The 21,925-nt window shown below is 45.8% G+C and overlaps 1 protein-coding gene across 13 annotated transcripts in view; it reads left to right on the forward strand.

Moving 5' to 3' along the window:
- The window catches only part of KALRN (kalirin RhoGEF kinase), a 514,381-nt gene that overhangs the window by 427,588 nt on the left and 64,868 nt on the right, over window positions 1-21,925 (forward strand). Inside the window, exon 36 of one of the 13 annotated variants that reach the window (XM_069861465.1) lies at window positions 17,008-20,202. The exons of 11 other annotated variants lie outside the window; for them this stretch is intronic. In XM_069861465.1, coding sequence (XP_069717566.1) covers window positions 17,008-17,024 — 17 coding nt within the window. In that variant the 3' untranslated portion in view covers window positions 17,025-20,202. Of the gene's footprint in view, window positions 1-5,806; window positions 5,915-17,007; window positions 20,203-21,925 lie in introns of those variants that run through there. One more of the 13 variants, XM_069861466.1, reaches the window with a different exon arrangement.

Below are 21,925 nucleotides of genomic sequence, written 5' to 3' on the forward strand. Positions count from 1 at the left end.
GCTACTAAGGGAAAAATGTCACTGCTGTTCTGCATTACAGACCTTGAGGGCAATCTAGGCCAGGCTAGTCACTGCATTTCTGTTGACCCAAATGAATCCGTGCCAGTTTACATCCACTAGTTATTTTGTCCAGTGTTTCCCTAAGAAATTGAAATAGCTGCTGCAGGGATGAGGGAGCACTGGAAAAAGTGTAAAATCTGACACGCTTCATCTTTCACCCCAAAATTTGAACAAGGCAGATGCGTAAAAGTGTTAAAATTTACTTCCCCTCTACAGCGAAAGTAATTTCTACAGACTTTCTCAGATTTCATATGAAAGCAACTCATTTGTCTGGAGACTCTCTAAAGATGTATTTAAAAGCAGACCAAACTAATTTCCTTGACATCCTGACATTAGACTGAGATGCCTTCCCTTCCATTGTCCGCAGTGCACAGGGGAGTACGCTTGGCCCACGGGGCAGACACACTGCTAACAGCCTTTGCTTCAAATGCAGCAAGTCAGGACCCCAAAATTGTCTCAGACACTCCATTGCAGTTAACAGCGATTGCGGTTGAAGCACAATGCTAGGAGATGTTACTTCAAAGAATTCCTGTGACTCAGATGCAGGTTAGAGCAAGGGCAGGAATGTTTTCTTTGCCAGGGGACATACAGGTTATTCAGGGACCACAGAGTCACACATTAATGCACCCTGTCCAATAATAATATGAAAAATATAACGTGATCATAGGAAGTGAGGTTATGTAATCATAGAATCATTGAATCATTTGGTTGGAAAAGAACACTGAGATCACCAAGCCCAACAGTACCTGTCCGCTACTAAACCATATCTCTGAGCACCTCATCTACCATCTTTTAAATACCTCCACGGATGGTAACCCAACCACCTCTCTGGGCAGCCAGTCTGATAAACCTTTCTGTGCAGATTTTTTTTTTCCTGGTGTCTAATCTGAACCTCCCTTGGCACAACTTAAGGCCATTAAGGAACCTTTCTAGTCCTGGGCAAGCCCCTCCTCACTCCTATAGAATCATAGAATAACTATGGTTGGGAAGGACCCACTGGATCATCGAGTCCAACCATTCCCATCAATCACCAAACCGTGTCCCTGCGCACCTCATCCACTGTCTTTTAAACCCCTCCAGGGATGGTGACTCAACCCCCTCCCTGGGCAGCCTGTTTCAGTGCCCAATGACCCGTTCCAGTGCCCGATGACCCATTCCATGAAATATATTTTCCTGACATCTAGCCTGAACCTCTCCTGGCAGAGCTTGAGGCCATTCCCTCTCCTGGGCCAAGTGAATTGTACAGATTTCCCTCAAATAGGATCTCTGCAAGACTTCTACTTCCCAAAGGCTGAACTCCCTGCTTGAAGCTAGAGGCTCAACCCGTTGGTAGTGTAAATCCCACTGATGCTGGGTACAGTTTTTCTCACCCAGAGCTGAAGCTGAGCTGGACGGTGCCCACAGCACGTCACCTTTTCTGCTTTTTTTTTTGAGGGGGCTGGAGAACAGGCCTTTTGAGGAGCAGCTGAGAGAGCTGGGGTTGTTTAGCCTGGAGAAGAGGAGGCTGAGGGGAGACCTCATTGCTCTCTAGAACTGCCTGAAAGGAGGTTGTGGAAAGCAGGGAGCCGGCCTCTTCTCCCAAGTGACAGGGGACAGGACAAGAGGGAATGGCCTCAAGCTCCGCCAGGGGAGATTTAGGCTGGATATTAGGAAAAAATTTTTCACGGAAAGGGTCATTGGCACTGGAACAGGCTGCCCAGGGAGGTGGTTGAGTCACCTTCCCTGGAGGTGTTTAAGGGACGGGTGGACGAGGTGCTGAGGGGCATGGTTTAGTGTTTGATAGGAACGGTTGGACTCGATGATCCGGTGGGTCTTTTCCAACCTGGTGATTCTGTGATTTACAGGACCTAAGCGATACAAAGTGATTATTAAGAATATATCTTTCTGTCTTATCTTAATTTGTGAAATATTTATTGCACACATGATTCATTGGCAAGTGTGCATAGCTACACAGATTTTTTTAAAGCATCTCTTTTTACATCCAGCTTCGCAGACCAGAGCTGCAGAGGAGTGGGCAGAGCCCCCAGCCCGGCTCCAGCCGCCCCCGCGCTGCCGGCGCTCGCCGCCAGATGTCGCTGTCCCCGCGGGCAGCTGTGCCGGCTGGGCGGGGATGGAGGGGTGAAATCCTGCTTTTGGGGGACGGAGGGGGTTCCAGGTGTCCGAAATGAGGGGTCTTGAAGATTTTCTGATGCTGACTTTTAAAACCTGCCCAGAGCAGCGCTCCGGCATACCAGGCGCTATACAGGGACTCTTGAGGCTCTGGAGCGAGTCCAGAGAAGAGCAACAAAGCTGGTGAGGGGGCTGGAGAACAGGCCTTATGAGGAACGGCTGAGAGAGCTGGGGGTGTTTAGCCTGGAGAAGAGGAGGCTGAGGGGAGACCTCATTGCTCTCTACAACTACCTGAAAGGAGGTTGTGGAGAGGAGGGTGCTGGCCTCTTCTCCCAAGTGACAGGGGACAGGACAAGAGGGAATGGCCTCAAGCTCCACCAGGGGAGATTTAGGCTGGACATTAGGAAAAAATTCTTCACAGAAAGGGTCATTGGGCACTGGCAGAGGCTGCCCAGGGAGGGGGTTGATTCACCTTCCCTGGAGGTGTTTAAGGGATGGGTGGACGAGGTGCTAAGGGACATGGTTTAGTGTTTGATAGGAATGGTTGGACTTGATGACCAGGTGGGTCTCTTCCAACCGGTGATTCTATGATTCTGTCTGGAGTGTTGTGTCCTGTTCTGGAATCCTCAACATAAGGAGGATATGGAGCTGTTGGAACAGGTCCAGAGGAGGCTGCAAAGATGATGCGAGGGCTGCAGCACCTCCCATACGAGGACAGGCTGAGAGAGTTGGGGTTGTTCAACCTGGATAAGAGAAGGCTCCAAGGAGATCTTATAGCGACCTTCCAATAGCTGAAGGGAAGAAGCTGGGGAGGGACGTTTTACAAAGGCTTGTAGTGATAGGATGAGGGGCAATTGGTATAAACTGGAGAGGGGCAGATTTAGACTAGACATAAGGAGGAATTTCTTCACAATGAGAGTAATGAGGTGCCAGAACAGGTTGCCTAGGGAAGCTGTGGCTGCCCCATCCCTGGAGGTGCTTAATGCCAGGTTGGATGGGCCTTGGGCAGATTGGTCTGTGGGAGGTGTTCCTGCCCATGGCAGGGGGTGAAACTGGATGATCTTTAAGGTCCCTTCCAACCCAAACTATTCTATGATTCTGTGACTGCTCCTGACTCAGAGCCTGCATTGCCCATCCAGGCAGATGCCACGTGAGCAGCAAGATGCCCGTGAAGACTGTGTTGATCTTAGTCCTTTTTAGTGTTTGCACAAAGTGGGCTGAGTTTAGGTGGGAGGCAGCCAACCCATAGGGCAGAAGGTGGATGTGGTAGGAGAGAGTGGTTTAGAAAAGAGAGAGATGCAGCATGAAGCAGAAAGCAGAGAAGCAAAGAGATGCTTTCTCCAAAGAGTCCTGCTAAAAGTTTCCTGAATCACTCAGAGGTCCTAAGCTGGTACCTTACACTTCAGACAGCAAAAATAGCCACCAAAGAGCTGTTGCCTGGGGTGCCATGGCAGGGATAAATGGTCTGTAGGAAAAGGGAGGGCTGCAGAAGGGTCGGGGTATCCTAAGCTGGTTCCTGGTCCACCTCTTCATTCTCCGGTGGCAACTGTGGTTTTTGCTTTCCAGTGAGAGGTATTATGTCCCTGCTGCAGGCACAAGAACCCTGAGTGCGCCCTGGAGACATTCCCTTGCATCTCCCAGATAGGCAAAGACCCAAGCCAAAGAAAGGCACAGCACAGAGCTAAGCGGAAAGAGTGTTAAGGTTCCCTTCATTCTCATGTATTGAAAAGCACCTTGGTGCTCAAGGGCATTGACAGCAAAATTTTGTGCGCTCCAGGCATGTTAAGAGGTTACCAGTTTTTCTGGTGAGGCTGTAGTCAAAGAACAGTTTCTACAATGCAGCCAGAAGTGAAGCAGGAAGGCTTCATATTTGCTGTTTGTTGAAGTCCTGGCACAGAGGGATATTGCACAGCACATCTCCCCTCTGCTCTTCTCTCTCAATATGTGTTGATGCTGGGGAGAAGCTTGTTGGGTTTGTTCAGCTTTCAACGCAAAAGTGCAAAACTATGATACTACCACTCTGGAATCCTGCCTGACCTCTCCTACCAGCTACCTCTAGCAAGGTTCACAGTGGTTTTGGCACCTCTAGTTTTCTGTGCTCTAGGTGGGAAATCCTAACAGAACCGGCTGGCACCTTCCGAAGCAAGTTGTGCTTCTGGATCTCAGGCATCATGATCTGTGTGTCAGAACAGTTAGAACCTACCCTGCAGTTCTTCAGGCAGATCTCCGCTGTGGGAAGCAGGCAGGTTGTGGTGATTGGGATCTCAACAGGCTGGTTTGTATTTTCAACTAGTTGTACAAACGTTTAGTTGGTGATGCTTAAGCTCAAGAATGGCACTGGGGAGGGGGCGGGGCACGGGGACTTGTGAATTTAAAAAAAACCCAAAACCACAGGAACGTGGGTTTTAGTTTTGCCTTTTAAAGACTTGGGAGGACACAGAGAGACACAGAGACAGAGACACACAGACAGAGAGACAGACACATGCAGATAGACAGAGACACACAGAGAAGCAGACACAGAGAAACAGATACACAGAGACAGGCAGACAGACACACAGAGACACACACACACACAGAGAAACACACAGAAACAGACATAAGAGAAACAGACATACCGAGACAGATAGACACACACAGACACACATACACAGAGACAGGCACAGAAAGAGAGAGACACACAGAGAGACACAGAAACAGATACAAACAGTTACACTGACAGACACACAGAGACAGGGACACACAGACACACAGAAAGACAGAAACAGACACAGAGGAACAGTTACACAGACACACAGAGGCACAAAGAAACAGACACACATAGAGAAGCAGATACATGGATAGAGACATAGAGGCACAGAGACAGACAGACACACACAGAGACACACACACACACACAAAGACAGACGGACACAGAAACAGACACAGAGAAACAAGTTGCAGAGACAGAGACACACACAGAAACAGACACACAGAGACAGGCAGACAGAAACAGACACAGAGAAACGAGGAGGCTGAGGGGAGACCTCATTGCTCTCTACAACTACCTGAAAGGAGGTTGTGGAGAGGAGGGAGCTGGGCTCTTCTCCCAAGTGACAGGGGACAGGACAAGAGGGAATGGCCTCAAGCTCCACCAGGGGAGGTTTAGGCTGGACATTAGGAAAAAAATTTCACAGAAAGGGTCATTGGGCACTGGCAGAGGCTGCCCAGGGAGGTGGTTGAGTCACCTTCCCTGGAGGAGTTTAAGGGACGGGTGGACGAGGTGCTGAGGGACATGGTTTAGTGTTTGATGGGAATGGTTGGACTCGATGACCCGGAGGGTCTCTTCCAACCTGGTGATTCTATGATTCTATGACAGATACCCAGAAGCAGATACCCAGACAGACAGACAGACCCCCAGCCGGAGCCGCATCCCGCGCTGTCAGAGCCGCAGGCCCCGCCCCGCAGCCCCCGCCCCGCAGGCCCCTCCCCGCCCCGCAGCTGCGCGCCCGGCCCGGCGGGGACAGCGGGCGGGCGGTCGGCGCTCGCCGCCTCGCGCAGGGGGTTTCGCTCCAGGTTCTTTCGGCTTCAGAACTTTTGTTATTTTTATCGTCGCTGCGATTTGTCGGTTTTTTTTTTTTTGCCGAGCGGGCGGCTGCTTGCCATGAGCAGCCCGAAGGCAGCATGAAAGCGGGCAGGCGCGGCTATCCCGCCCGCCCCGGAGTAGGGCGGCTGCTGGCGAAGTGCTGCTGCTGCTGCCCCTGCAAAGGTCGGTGGGGTCCCCGGGGGGGTGGGGGAGGGATGCCGGGGCTCGGCCGTGTCCTCAGCGACCCGGGGGAAGGGGCAGGGCGAGGGGGAGCAGCCGGGATGGGAGCCCCGGAGCCGGGGTCGGCAGCGTGAGTGCGCTGGGAGCGCAGCCGGCGGGGAGTCCTGAGGGGCCGGGAGTCCCGGAGCCGCAACGGGGAGTCCTGGAAGCCCCCCTTCCCCAAGTAGGGAGTCCTGGAAGCCCCCTCGGCTGGGAATCGTGGAGCAACCCCGGCAGGGAGCCCTGGAAGCCCCCCTTCCCCAGGCAGGGGGTCCTGGAAGCCCCCCTACTCCAGCCAGGAGTCCTGGAAGCACCCCTACTCCAGCCAGGAGTCCTGGAAGCACCCCTACTCCAAACAGGAGTGCTGGAAGCACTCCCATCCGCGTGTCCCAGGATCCCCCCAGGCTGGGAGTCCTGGAAGCTCCCCTTCCCCAACCAGGAGTTCTGGAAGCCCCTCATCCGCGTGTCCCAGAGTCTCCCCAGATGGGAGCCCTAGACACCCCACCCCACCCCAGCTGGGAGTCCCAGAGCACCCCCAGCAGGAGCCCTGGGAGCCCCCCTGGCAAGGATTGTGGTGCTGCTGCCAGCAGTGCTGGGTGAACTGGGCATGGGCACAGACTGAAGCTGACAGGATACGCTTTATCCTTGCTGGTAGGAAACACCCTGGGACTCTAAGGTCAGTAGGGCGGGGAGAAATATTTGCTTAAATAAGATTTCTTCCCCCCCACCCTTGTCTTTCTTGGGCTTGGATAGGAGCAAAATGCTTGGAGAACATCTGTTTCTCACAGTTCACAAATCTCTGTATGGTGATGTGGGAAGGTCTGTGGAAGCTGGCTGAGATGTGGGAAAGCCACCGCAGCTAGAGCGCCTTGTAAAAATAAAATGAAAATCTGGCTTTCAGAAGGAGCAGTGCGGCTCAGACATGCTGGCTGAAGATTTCCCAGCCTGCAGTCTTTATGGTGTGTTATGGCTCTTGAACTTGTTCTGGATAATGTGAGCTTTTTGAAGATGAGTGTGTGGTATTTCAACATTTCCCATTCTCTGAATGACCAAGAAAAAATGTCCTGATAAATACTTGCCTTTTCTTTTGTTTGGAGGTTCTTTTTTAAAACACTAAAGCTTTCAAATGCAGAGGTTTTTGTAGTTATGGAAGCCATTTGTACATCCCTAGATAAAGAGGACTTTGAGGGCTGGTGGACTTACTAAGAGGCACACAGTTTTGCAATGCTGGAGCCCTGCTTCACCACTTATTGAACCAGTCGCACTTGTGTGGTGCCAGCAGCAGACTCATTGATGATGGAGTTTGGTGTGATTTCATAAGATGTTGATCTTTTTCATCCTGGGGAGAACTTGTTACTTCATGCTAAAGAAGGGACTTTCGAGATCAGTGCACCAAACACTCACTGGTGTTTAAGAAGGAACTTGTAACCTGGTTGTAGCTGCTAACAGAAAGGTTGTGGTACTAAATTACTGTGAACGCCAAGTCTCTACTGCAGCCTGTGCTTTAATGTGTTGGCCCTTGCGGCAAGCTGGAGCAGTATTCAGGCTCTCTGACTCGGCTCTGGTCTTTAAAATGTTGATTCTAACAGACTGAAGTCTCCCTGCTGCCCGTCCTGCTTGTCTCTAGAAGGGGGGTGGAGAAACAGCTGGCTCTCCTCTCTCCTTTTGAAATGTTAACTGCGTTTGCAGTTCCAGTTTACTGGGTTAGTAACAAGAGATGTTTTGTGATACCAATTGCTTTACCTCTTTCTTCTCCTTGGGTAGTAAATTTTGGGCAAAAAGTTGTAAAAGCCTATCTGTTACACCGTGTTTGTTAAAGAAAACCAGAACTAGTCCGATGATGGAAATACTCTGTGAATATAAGGAGGTACCCAACCTGGCATTTGATGAGGGATTTTGGGTGCCTCAGGCTGCACTGTCAGTGTGCTGTTGTTGGCATCTTTTGCCATTAAGCTTGGAGATGCTTTAACCAGACCTTTGAAGCTCTAACTTCAGGTATTCTGCATTGTCAGTGGTCATCTCTGCTTCTGAGGGACACTGTTCATCCCAGAGCTTCTTACTGATCTCATACATGCAGTACAAATAGGTGACTGTAGTTTGTATTTTAAGGATGTGAAGCACCGTGGAGCTGTTCTCACTGCTGCCCCACAAATGACCTTCCCTTCACCTCTGGAAATGCAGCTCTGCTTTTTTCTGGTGACAGATGCTGATGTATCTTGATCTTCTGCAATAACTGAGTAGGTTTTGTTGTGCCAATAAGAACCATCCGGGGAGAGAAATTGAGAAGATGAGCGTGAAGTCTATGCTTAAGACAGAGGTTATGTCAGTACAAGCTGTGTCAGTGCTCTTCGTGCTGTGGAGCCTAGAAGTGATGCGGATGCTTGATCTCCTAAATAGCAACAATAGTGCAGAACTGAAAAAACCCAAACCCTAAGTTCTCAGGGTACCATGAAATATATACATTTTGTGTAAGCGGGCGTTTCTCTGGGAGATTTTGACGGATAACTCAAGCTACTCTTTTGCATCAATCTTACCCTGTCTTTTGCAGCAGTAGAGACCTTGATACTGCCTTTTTGCTTGTTTCTCTTGGTATTTCTGATCTTGTCAGCTTTGCTCACTTACAAAGCTATTGGGAGCCATCCAGAGAAAGCAACTGACATTTATTACCATTTGCAGTTTTGTTCTGACCCCTATAGTGCCCTGCATGCACTAAATAAGGACTACTTGTCTGTTCTGAAATATAGAGAGATATGAATCCTAATATAGGAATGCCTCAGAACAAGAGTCTGCAACTTGCTTTCAGCCATAAAATGGGGTAATTAAGAGAAGTAGACTTGCACAACCTTCATTCAGCCCCATGGCCTTAATCTACCAAGAGTGGGCAGGAAAGTGTCTCCTAAATGCACAAATGCAAAGTGACCTAGGGTAATGGGGTCCTTCTTAGTCCTGCAAAACTGGCCCTGAAAGCAGGCTGATAAGAGGGTTCAAATTCTGATGGTCTTCTGATAACTAGAAGGTCGTTGAACTCTCCTTAGAAATCAGCCCAGCATTTGAATATAGCACAATTTCTTTTAACAAGGAGTTCATCTCCTCTGTTATCTGTGTGGTTCAGATTAGAGGCTACTTTAAAAGAGACCTGAGGAAGGAAAGCAAAGAAATTGGAGGGATTCCTGCTTTGTGAATTGCCTTTCCTAAAACAAATGGTCGGCTGCATGCCTTGAATGTGACAAGGTCAAAACTTTGTTGCCGTTAAACACAGAGCAGAGTCCAAGTGGGTGATTGCGATTGCTCTGTACTGCATTCAGTTCCGAGCTCTGATGCTCAGCAATGAGTGCATGGAGCTTGGATCAGGTGGAGACTGGGCTTCAAGATCTGAGGAGGGGGATGCTGTAAAGACTAGTCAGTGACTCAGATTGAACCTTCAAGTTAAATTCTGTGTGCTGTATCCAGGGCCTTATTTAGAGGACATTTCTTCATAGTAGTTCAGCTCATTCAGTTGTAGCCCTACCTGGAGCATGCTGGTGTTTCATTGACCAAAGGGGCACCAGGAGGGTGGAAACCACTAACCAGGTATAGGAAATGCCTTTCAAGACCAGGAGAGAGACGTTCTGATCTGCTGGACATGGGAAGCTATCTATGAGTACATCAGGTACAGCTCAGAGAAAAGGGAGTGTGCTTAAAAGTAATCTATTGTCAGTGCAGTCTGTTTACAGTGCAGTAACTTATACACCATTCGAAGTAACATTATGTGACTGCAGAGTGGTTTCAGGTGAGAATATAAACACTTTTCACTTAAAGGTAGCCAGAAACACGGAAGATAGATTTAAATGGATCTGCCATGTCAGCTTCAACGAAGAACATGTCCCTCTACCTCCTAGAAACGTTGCTTTTCTGAGCAGGCTGCAGGTCTTATCCAAACGTTTAATTTCAGAACAAAAGAAATATAATCTGAACGTCAAATCTGTAATCTCAGTGTGTTAAAATTCAAAGATTGAGTGGGTTTGTGTCTGTGCTAAGCTCCTGGTAAGGCTCTTATTTAAATTTTATATCCCTCTGACTTTTTCTCTTATCTCCTAAGTTTTTCTCTTCTTTCTGCTTTTTTATTTGTTTTACCATCCTCTTTTTCTTTCTTTCCTTTCTTTTCCTCTTCTTGCTATCCTTCTCTGAATCTTTGATTTGTTATTGGCTCAGTCTCATGAACTGCAATATTAACAAAGAAAGCTCTTTTTGTTGAAATGATGATGACTAATGTGCAGCAAAGGGAGTTCAGCCAGCTACCTTGTCCATCTTTGCTGCCTGGTCAGAGACAGAGCCTTAACTGGAAGTTGAGCAAACCAGCATCACTACAAGGGCTGTCAACAGCATGTTAATAAAAGTTATTTCTTCATTAGGCAAAGAGAGATTTGGTGGTGCTTTTTATAGTAGGTGCTGACACTGTGTTACAGCGAGCTGCAGAGCTTTGCTAAGGGAACTGGTACCTTTGTGCTGAGTGGTAGCAAGAGAGTGATCTGCAGTAATATATTCAAGCCCATAACATTTCCTAATTTGAACATATTTTATTTAGTGTTTCAGGCTGAGCCATGGTTACACTGTGTAAAGTGTAATGGAATGCATGGCCAAAGCAGTTTTGTCAAAGTTGAGGCAGAGGAGAAAACAATAGTAAAACTAAGGGTGTCAACCAAAGCTCACTTAGTTTCCTGATCCTTCCTGAATAAGAAGTATGAGGAAACTGTTACCTTCCCCAAATATACTCCTGGAGTGAAGTCCATCTGTTGCTCATCAGTTGCATCTTTGTAAAGTCAGGAGGATTGAGTGTACTGGTCTTCTGTGGGTAGTCTCTTTCTCATGCCAGAGTTGTGCTCTGCTCTTTCTCCTGGCAGGTTTGCAAGCAAATGGCTGTGGTGAGGTTTGGGAGAGTTGTTGTTATTTTCTTTCACTGCTATTAAGAGGGAACTGCTAAGCCCGTAACAGGAACATCTCTTCCAAGTCCTGTGTTTTCCCACCTCCGCAGGCTGAGTCAGGAGATGGAGTAGGTCATAGCAGATAGTTATTGGAAGGGACAAAAGAGTTGATGAAAATGCTGCACAGCTGAGCAAATAGGATTAATATAGCAAGGTGAATACTGTTAGCGAAAAAAATGGCTCTTTTTGTTAGTGTGGAAATGTGCTTTCCCACACCTGCTGTACACTATCCTGACTGATAATTCTGAGTTAAGCATGTACCAAAAGGGTGCCTGACAGACCCGTGCCAGCCTTTTGGGGTAGATAAAGGCTCACTGGTCAGAACCTGTTAGTATATGTGTGCATGGCCACATCCTCCCGTGAACGTGGCAGTGAGATGGTTGAAGGAGAAGCATGGTCAGTGTTCCGTTGGCAGGCTGGGGGAGCAGTGAGTGCTTTTTAGGATTATTTAAGTGTTGCTAAATCTTAACCTGTTTGCAGGAGGGTTCTTTGAGGGTAGAAGCCTTGTTCATGGATACAGCAGGTCATGTTTTCAGTGTGTCTGTGTTACTCCAAAATATAGTGTCCGTGAGCACAGGAGGTTTGGGGTTTTTCTAGCTGCCGGTAGCTGCACATGACTCTGTTCGCTGCTCCTGTCTTCTGCCAGCCTCTTTCCTTCTATCTGTCTGATGTTTAGCCTATCAATGCCAGTGTTCAGGATGCTTTAAAATCTTTTTTTCACTTCCTGAGATCTAAGCGATACTAGTGTTATTTTTTCTCTTTTGGAAGTTACGTAACTGTAGACAACTTTTGACTCTGGATGCAAGCTAGGCCTTTGTCCTCCGGCTTTGCATCTCTCATTTTGCAACTGATCTTGCAGCCTTATCTTTTGATATATAGTTGTATACTGGACGTGACAGAAGTTGTGTGGAAAATAAACTTTCAGATCTTAATACGTACGTGTTAAATTGATAGAAGAGCTCCTATAAAGATCAATTTTCAGTTAGTAGTCTGGGGGTGAAAGCGTGATGGGGTTCTTTATTATTCAGATTGCTGGATCATTCTCGAGTTCCACAAATTCATCCAGCTTTCAAGAAACATGGGGTTTGCTTTTAGGCAGGCAGAGCTCCTAAACTTCCCATTCACTCCAAGAAGCATATAAGAATTCACAAGACTATTCATCTTGTCAAAATCCTGAAGAAGGGAGACCTTATTTTAAGGGGAAGAGAACAGATAACTGTGAAAAAATACAGCTTGGGTAACTCCCTCTTCACTGCAAAGAACATGGGGTAACTAAACATGCTGCTTCCCTATAAAATAAGTGCCAGTTAGATGTATTGTTTAGGAATTCAATGCACGGATGCTGAAATAAAGTCTATCCATTTTGAAGTGAAACAGAAAGGGCAGCTATTTCACATGACCCCAGAAGGATTTGAGTTTTTTCCAGTTATGTGTCAGCATACACCTTGCGAAAACTTGTGTATGTATTAGGAAAGCTGATCTATCATTTTAAAGTTAAAAACCTCAAAATATTTCTGTCTTAAAATAGAATCACTATGCTTCTCAAACATACCAGAACACTGTTACATTTCAGTGTAATTCTTGTCTGCTCACAGGCTTTATGGAAACATTTTTACTTTGGCAAAAGTTACAATTTCTTTTCAAAAGAGAAGAATCGGTTGGGCAGTTACAGTAGGGATCTACAGATGTGGTTTTCAATTCACTAAGGAGATCCAATTCTTGCCAGTTTAGCCACTGCATATCAGTTGCTATCACAGAACAGTTCAATTGCTAATATTGCATTGCACAATTCAATGTCATATAATGATACTTTTATAAACTACAGAAGCGCATCTGGCTGTTTTCTTAAAAAAAATCTGTAGATCCTAAGAAGGACTTCAGCACATGCAAAGAATGACTAGAAAATACCTAGAGGGATATGCTTGAAAACGTCTCCCTTGACTATTGTTCTTTGCCATTAGAAAACCACAAACCAAAAATGAACCTCTTTGGTTTTAGTTCATAATGTTTGGTGTGGCTGATTATGCTGAAACAGAAACCATTCATTGGATTAAAGTGCATCCCATCAGGTCTCCTGTCAAGTTTGACATGCCTCTCAATTTGTTCACCTCTGTCCTGGACCAGCCCTGCAGTCCTCTCCTGGCAGGCTGAGAACATGGAACTCACACAGGTCACCTGGGTTCCTTTCAGATGATTAGGACAAAATATGAAAATTTCGTCAACGAAGTCCTAGTGAGATGAGAAATAAAACCTGCAAAGTGAATTACAACAACTAGTAATAGAACATCCATGGGGGTTTCTTCTCTTTGATGGTGAAGGGGCTGGAGAACGGGCCTTATGAGGAACGGCTGAGAGAGCTGGGGTGGTTTAGCTTGGAGAAGAGGAGGCTGAGGGGAGACCTCATTGCTCTCTACAACTACCTGAAAGGAGGTTGTGGAGAGGAGGGAGCTGGCCTCTCCTCCCAAGTGACAGGGGACAGGACAAGGGGGAATGGCCTCAAGCTCCGCCAGGGAAGGTTCAGGCTGGACATTAGGAAAAAGTTTTTCACAGAAAGGGTCATTGGGCACTGGCAGAGGCTGCCCAGGGAGGGGGTTGATTCACCTTCCCTGGAGGTGTTTGAGGGATGGGTGGACGAGGTGCTGAGGGGCATGGGTTAGTGATTGATGGGAACGGTTGGACTGGATGATCCGATGGATCTTTTCCAACCTGGTGATTCTGTGATTCTATGGGAAGAGCACCACTGCATTTGCTCCAGTTTACATACTTGTTTGCTTTCCTCTAATGTAGCTTGGATAACATCGTGTTAAAGAAAGCTCGCTATAGCTCTAGCTGTTTCTTATTCCCTCACTTCTCAGCACTACCCAACCCTTATGGCTGCTCCTCTACTGTACTGGTTGCTTAGTACTTTCGAAAAATGGAAAAAGTAAATCTCCTGTTTTGTGTTTTGTCATATGATGAGTTAGTAATTGCTGTTCTGTTGTCCTTTACTGCAACCCAGTGTGCTTGGTTGTTCCATGTGTTACAGCTGTTGCTAGTCCTGGTAGGACTTTTAACAGCTTTGAAAACTTGGATCCCTGTACAATTATCTTCCAGGCTGTGCAAGGCTGTACGTTGTGTAAAGGAGTGAAGGCTGGGAGCCAGACCTGTGCTGGGAACCCATTAGCAAATGTGATTCTGAGGAATCAGTAGGTGGTTTCTGTTATTTTTTGTATTGGAAAGTTGTAAATTAACTGTGGAAATTTCATGTTGCTGTATACAGGAAAGCACAAGTATAGTCTTTAGGTCAGTTTTAAGGAAAGATCCCTTGTGCTTTAGCGCAGGACAACACTGAATGAAGCATTTGGGAAGGAGATGAACTCCTACCTGTGATAAGGAGGGACTGGCTTTAGCAGACATGAAGGTGTCGCTACTCTTACGTGTTCCAGGCATTTCAGATTTTACATGGAGCAAGCAGCTCTGAGCGTGCAAGGAGAGCTGGGAGTGGCACATCCCCAATGAGGGCTAAACCTACTGTGGACACTTCCACATGCAGTTTAGTTTTGCAGACAGTTACAGCTACAGAGTATAGCAGCCAAGGATGTGCCGTGTTGTGCTGTGTTGTTTTTTTCCCTCCTCCCTTCGTAATGCACATGCAGTTTTAATGAGCAGAAGTTTCTTACCTCCCCAGGACATGCGGTACCATCTTAACCTATCTGAAAACACATTAAAGTTCAGTGAGTGTTGTGAAACTTTCTTGAGGTCATGTAGGAAGTTGGTGACAGAATAAGCATCAAATAATCAGCAGTTAGAGCTTCCAGATTTAGATCTATCAGTTGATCTCAGCCTTTTTATATGCCTGTGTGTCCTAGGAAGCACATCACACACGTATCTGAGATCATCTTGTTCAGTGGCACTAGTTAACTGAGGCTAAAGCGATGCCTGCTGCACAGCAGGGAGCAGCAGGACTGCATTAGGGACGAAGGCAGCACTGAGGTGGCTGTGAGGCAGAGAGCACGAGCTGGCACATGTGTTCCTTCTTGCTGGCTGGGGTTTGCTGCTGTCCCGAATCAGATTTGCCCGTGTTGAGCGCCTCTGATGAACAGGGCCCCAGCTGCCTGCTGCCGCAGAAGCGTGCGCCAGGGCAGGCAATGAAAAGTGTTGCACAACCCAGTATAATTGAACCACATGCTGAATAAATACACTTTTGAGAACTCTTTTGAAGAGATGTTGCCTAATTAATCCTGCAGGGGGTATAATATGTATATTTTTGAAATCCAGTTTTAGCATCGTGCAATTAGCTTTTATGGCCTAAGGATTCTGAATTAAGACATTCTTTAGTTACAAATGGTAATCTGTTTTAATTAGAAATGCAAATGTATTTTAGATCCAAATGTATCTGAGTGGTACAATGTAAAAAGATGATTCACAGCTAATGCCACTGAAGTGCCTCAAGTCTGGTATTCTTTGTACCTTCTGTAGTTTGAACCCTGAGGATCAACACAATATTCAAACAGCGCTCTCAGCTGAAGCATGTGGAGGCTGATTTCTTTAGGAAATGGGATAAGTATTAATCAACAGGGATCCTTTCTAGAGCAGCAGAAGGAAAATCATAGCTTTAGGCAAGGAGGTGGTAAACACTTTGAAAGTTACAGTAGTAACTTCAGCTCTACTGTAGCAGAGCACGTCTCCTGCCAGGGTTCAGGTGCTGAGCAGACACCAGCATCTTAGTTGACTTTGTCTTAGTATTGTAGAAATTACTCAGGCTTGAACGTCTCTGAGTGTTCAGGGAGGGCTGTAGCTGCTTAGAGCTGTGCTGCTGTAGAATTTGATCTGGCAGTGTGTCTAAGAAGAGCCTCAAGGAAGGCAAGCTCCAAATAAACACATAAAGGCTAATGCTTGATGAATATTCACTGCAGTTGCTTGTCCTGGAGATATCAGGCAGGCAAATGTCTGAGGCGAAACATGCAAGTAAGAAATCACCCGTATTCAAGAAAGGTTTTCCAGAATCAAAGAGCTTCTGCTGCTAGACCAGTCCAGCCTTTGCTGTTGTGTTCAAATGAGTATTTCTTTTTCTCAATTACTTTGAAAGATGGGGCTGAGAGAAGGAAACTACTCAGCAATAGTGAAGGTGGCTTTTGTGACGATAATTGCTTACTAGGTACATTGTTTGCTAGAGCATTTTTATTTGTTATTAGACACAGTGATGCAGTTGGGAATGAAGCAGTGCAGTTATGTAGTGCACCTCTCTGCATCTCTGCTAAGCTGGACATAGGATTTTTTCCATGAGGAGGCTGCTGGCAAGGAGCAGTGATGTAGGCACAACGAAAGCTGTGGGAGGCTTTGTGTGGCCTTCCAGGAGTCAAAATCAGTAAGTTTCTCCAGTCTAGCCTTATTGGGAAATCTGGCAACTAGGTTAAGGGACTTGCACAGCTTCAGAGGGCTGAGAGCTCAGCAGGGTTCTGCAGAGAGCCCTCCTGTTCCCATGCAGCAGATGCTCTCTGAGACTTCAAGTTCCCGTCCTGTCTTTCTTGCTAACACAGAGTGTAGTAGTGATTTTTGTCACCTGAAATTTGATAAACTTGTTGACTGGCACAACTTGCAGAACTGCTCCCTGTTCTGGAGAGCTGTCAAACAAGTAATCAAGGCTGAGATCGCGTGAGCCTGTTATATGGGATGACAAGTGATGTTCTGATTTTCCTACTTAAGCTGAGTGAATTAAAGCTTCCCACAAGCCTAACTGATAGTCTTGAATGTGTAGTTAAAAGTCTTCGAGCTGCTTAGCCATTTCCCTGTGCTGTGTTCAAAGAGCAAAACATTGCAAGCACCAGCAGTTCTTATCTGTGTGTTTTATTTCCAAACCGCTGTTTGCATTTACTTCATTTGTTACTTCTTTTAATTCATCCCAACCAGTACCTTTGCTGTGAGCTTGTTTTTTCTGCTAGTATTTCTGGAGGACAAGGGCATGGAGGAAGCTGCTTTGGGCACCAGCCCTGGAGGCTCCGGCTGCAGTGTGTCTGTCGTCAAACACCCCAACCTCGTTGTTCTTGGTGGTTACGTGGTGTCCACTCTTGCCTATACCACCTGCAACTTATTCTTATTCCGTTCTTTTCTTTTCAGGGGCTGTCAGAGCCTGAATAATTTAAGAGTGAACAAATGAGAGACGTTCATGGAGGACTCTGTTCTTACCTAGGCACAATTTGACAAGCATGTAGATTGCCTTGGGTTTCCACTGCACCTACCACAACTTTACTAAGAGAAAAGCCCCCCCTTCCTAGACATCTGTGTTACTCTTGCTTAGTAAAGTTATTCAACATCATCGCCTTTGGAATTGGTTGGTAAATGGACAAAGACTTTCTCTTTGCCCGGAGCTCCTGACAGCCTCCAAGTACCAAAGAGAACTCCACAGCACTAGAAAGCAAGAGACAGCTGCTGAATGTTGGAAGCTACTGCATTTGGCAAAAGAAGCTGACGCTAAGATGCACACAGTTGTGTTTGTTTGTTCTGCTTGTTTTCTGTGCTCTCTGAGCTCTGTGTGTGCCTGGAAAGTTTAATGACCAATCCCTTCTTTCTCAACATGCAGTTTTTCTTCCTATCCCAAAAAGCTTTGGGTTCTGTTCTTGCTTTTTTTTTCCAATTCCAATTTATTTTGTCACTGGTACTCTTCTGTTGTTTCCATGAGGAATTGTTTGGGTACATAGCCACAGTTTCCTCTGAGGCAGGGAGACATAAATACAGTATTCAGATGTCGTCCTCCTCTACCCTCATTCAGCAGAGTGGTCCACCTTGTCATAGACATCGCTGGCTTCAAGCATAAGGCAGAGTTGACTTTTGCGATGATGTCATTTAACTGAGAAATTACTTCAGAATTCTTACAGTAGCTCAATTTGGGAGCTGCTGAACGAAGCTGACCCTTGACACTTTGCAAAAGAATAAGGCCTGTGTTGTACCAACAGCTGCTTGGAAACCATGTGTAATAAAGTTTGGTTTTGTGCCTACCACTAGGATAAAAGATGGTATTTACCCACTTTGGTACCCTCACACTCCCAGCAGAGCAAAACTGCTTAGATCAAAGTTTAAAAGTCTGCTTCTATGTGGGTGTCTAAGCATTTCACAGTTCCTTATGCTAAAAGTAACAGTGTACTTGCAAAGGCCAACAAATGCTGCCCTTCTTGTTCAGCTTCACACATGAGGTTTTCCCTCTCATTATCCTATATAGGTTTCCATAGAGGTTCAGGGTTAAAACTTTTTTATGGAACATGCATAAGTCTCCTGTCAAAAATATACCAAGGGGGGCTTTTGCATTGTGTTTGGAGCTTTGTTCTTTTTGCTGCTAGCAACACTTATGGGAATTTCAGGGTCGGGGATTATTATATTTTTGTCACAGAACGAGGACATTGTAAATATAAAATGTAAAGTAGAACTTAGAGAAGTGCTTCAACAAGTTGTTTGGCTAAATTGAAATAAATGTTGATTTGTTCAAAAACAAAACCAAGAAAACATGCCCTTTCTGGATCTTGTTAGTCTTGACTTTTTATTTTCTCTCTTTGCTAAAGCAAAATGTGTGTCTGTTGAGTCCAGAAATCTGCTCGCCCAGCTGTGAGGCATTACAGGGAGGCTGCTCTGATGTGCACTCCAAGCAAATGCATTTGGCTTGCGCTCACTGTGCTCTGGGCTGGGGCGGTACATGCACTGGGTGCAAACCCGAGGAAAGAGAATGGGTGAATGAAATAGAGTGCATAGAAATACTGCAACTGGCCTCAAGCTCTGCCAAGTGCGGCTACTGCTCTTTCTCTGAGCTTTTCCATACCCTTTTATTCAGTAAAAACCTGTCCTAAAAAATTGTTGCTTTGTTGAGGAGATAGGAGATGACTCAAGATAGATCAATAATGTACCTGTCTTTCAGTATTTTGTGATAGGAGCTGCCTAGGAGTATCTCACTTGTCAGTGGGTTGGTGGATTCACTCTGTGGGTGTCTGTTCTCTTATTATTCCTGTCTTGGACTTATGTGAGAAGCTTATGTGAGGGGTCAGTTGGGATTCTGAAGCAGAATGAATTTATCAGGCTGATAAATGGAGAGACAAAGACTCAAACCTCCCACCAGAGAAGTGGTAGATACCCATCACAGTTGTAGCTGTTATACGGAAACGTGTTTCAGAGCGGGATACCCAGGGAGGACCATAGACATTTTGGCTGCTGTTTAAGTGCTTGATCCTTTGGGCTTGAGTTGCACACTTTCCTGAGAGCCTCTTCAGAGGCGCAAGGACGTGTTCTGCCTTCACACACAGCAACTCCTCGGTTAAATGCTGATCTGTATTCATCTGAGGACTCATCTTCCTCTTTTCCCTGTGTGCTTCCTACAGTCACCTCTGTGAAAGCCAATAGCTTTGGGCCCACATGAAGCAGCAGATACAATAGAGATGACTTCTATAGCTGTTCCTCTCTCAATAGGCACTCTTGGACAGTAACAAAGTCGTGTTTTATTTCAGCAGGCTCGCTCTCTGTGCCTTCCTCTTGCACTGTTTCTCTCCCTCGGGACGCCGCTCACTCATTCAGCACGCTCTCAGGATTTCAGTAACTTTTCTTGCAAGGTCTCTTGAGACTGCACGCCTCTCTGCTGTTTCTCCAGGCTTTTGGTTTTATCTCACTCGCTGATACTTTCCCAGAACTCCAATGACTTTTCTCTGACCTCCAGGAACTGGAGAGCTCTTGAGCCCTGACACTCCGACTGGCACAACTAAGACCTGGAGACTACTTTGGGATGTCAGTTTTCCCAGCACATACCGGATGAAAGCTGCATCTGAGCAACACCAACTAAAAATAAAAGCTATTCAACTGAAGCTAATGATGGGTTGCCATGAGTTATTGCTCATTAAAGTGAATTTTCAGATGCTTAACTTCAGCTAATCATTTCCTGCTGAGAGATCGGCTTGGTATGAAACATTCTCAAATGTGGGAAGGGGATTCACAATAACTAAATTTAGTTAAGGGTGTAATTTCCTTGGACTCCCTCTGTAGTTAATGGAAAGGGAGAGGCTCCTACAGGGGGTAGATTCCCATTCCGTATCACCCTTGGGTAGAACTGCCCGCATCTCCTTGACTGTTGAGAGCCTGGGGTGAGCTGCTACCTGACACAAAAATGAGCTTCTCCAAGTGACTGTATTTGCCCCTGCTTGGTTGGGTGCTTGTTTTCCTCAATTTAATTTTCTATCTGGAAGTAATGATCAGGAAGTTGAATATTAAAACCAACAGATCAGTGACCATTTTCCAAAGGCAAAACCCATAAGCAAAATCCCCTAGGATGCAGATCAGTCTCTATCTCTAAAGCAGCTCCTCTTGCCTATATTCAAGAAATACCCGCTATTCAGTGAAGAAATAGCGTGTTCTGAATATTGTGTGATTAATCTAGGTTTTAGTCCTCTTTTTTCCCCTCTGTTATTTTTTGGAAGTTAGTCTTGTTTGTATGTTTGACAGTGAAATGCAAAGTTGCATTTTGAGTTTTTACAATACAGTGACTGGAAAGTTTGTCAAGTACATCTGCATTTACCAGTGTGGACTGTTTTCTCTGTTGGACTAGAAATTTGTGCATGAAATATTTAGCTGCATACCGCTCTTTTTGGAGTTTGAACAAGAAGTCATTTCATCCACATAAATGGAATTGTGACAATCCTGCCAGATTGATTTGTGCCTTTTGACATTGCTTCCAACTTGAAGCTTATAATGTTAACTGCAAGGCACAAACAGAAAATTCAGTTGAACCATCTCATTACTGCTCCTTTCCAGGAGTTATAAAGTCAGGGAGGCTATTTGAACCTCAGAGCAAAATTTTCATTTAGTTTTCAATGGCTTAATTTGAACATGTCTTTAACCTCTGGTGTGAAACCGGGTCCTGCATAGTCTCATCTCATTTTTCCCTCAAACCAAAGTGTGGGGCAAGTCTGCCGTTGGACACGTGTAGAGCAGCTGAGCAGAGCTGGGAGTGGATGGGAGGCGTGGAGGACTCCAGGGCAAGTTTTGTAATTCCATTGCAAAAGTTTAGTGTGCTTCTAATCTAAATGTCTTTTCAAGCCAGTTGTCCTCGATCTTTGCCTGACGTGGGTACTGAAAATTTTCTTGTGCTCACTTATTTTCTTTGCTGGAGCGTTTTTCAGAGGCAATGCGTGAGGAGGCAGTTTATCTGGTGACATTAAAAGTTGTTAGAGTCATTATTTACATTGTTATGAACTAGTGTTTTCACTTGAGGAATAGCTGTAAAGTGACTTTGTATTTATCCAAATGTTACTTCCCTAAATTCTGCAAATCCATGCCAGGTTTTACAGGCGGAATAGGCTTTAATGCTAAAACTGGGATTGGTACTGTCATCTGCCTAAGCCACAAAATTTTGTAACTCTGACTTGTGCCAATAAAAATGTTTCGCTGAACGTGTTTTGGACATTCAATACAAAAGCACAGAAGAGACCAAAGAAGCAGTTTTCATACCTCTGTCTGCTATCTTTGCATCTGCCAAGTAGAGCTTTCACCCTGAAGTTCCTCAAGCCGATGCAAAGTGGTTCTCACAGCAGCGTTTCCCCAGGGAGAGCATAAAGCCTCAAGGGGCTGAGAGCTGTGAAATGGAGCCTTCAGCCTCTATGGTGAAGGAGATGCTCTTGGAAAGGGAAAGGGCAGGAGAGGGTGTGTTTTGATGGTTCAGATGCTTCTTGCTTGCTTAGTGTGCAATACTAACATAGCGGCTTTGTGTGTAGGGTGGGTCTAGATAACTCCTGTTTTCCAAGGTTTTCTGGTAACAAAGATGTTCTTCAGGAAGTAATAGCTAGAGTAAAGACTAAGTTAGTCTTTTACCTGCATCTGATTAAATTCTGACTTTGTCAGAAGTATTATTTTTAGGAATCCCTAAATATGGGAAATGGGGTCTGTTGAGCACAGTACAGTTGATTTATGTGCCTATTTGTCAGATTGTCGTTATTGGCTTTCGAGTGAATTATTTCTGCAAAAAAGTAGTTGATTTAAATACACATGCTAATAGCGTTACAGAGTTCCC

Source organism: Phaenicophaeus curvirostris, chromosome 7, assembly GCF_032191515.1.
Source record: "Phaenicophaeus curvirostris isolate KB17595 chromosome 7, BPBGC_Pcur_1.0, whole genome shotgun sequence".
NCBI classification, from domain to species: Eukaryota; Metazoa; Chordata; class Aves; order Cuculiformes; family Cuculidae; genus Phaenicophaeus; species Phaenicophaeus curvirostris.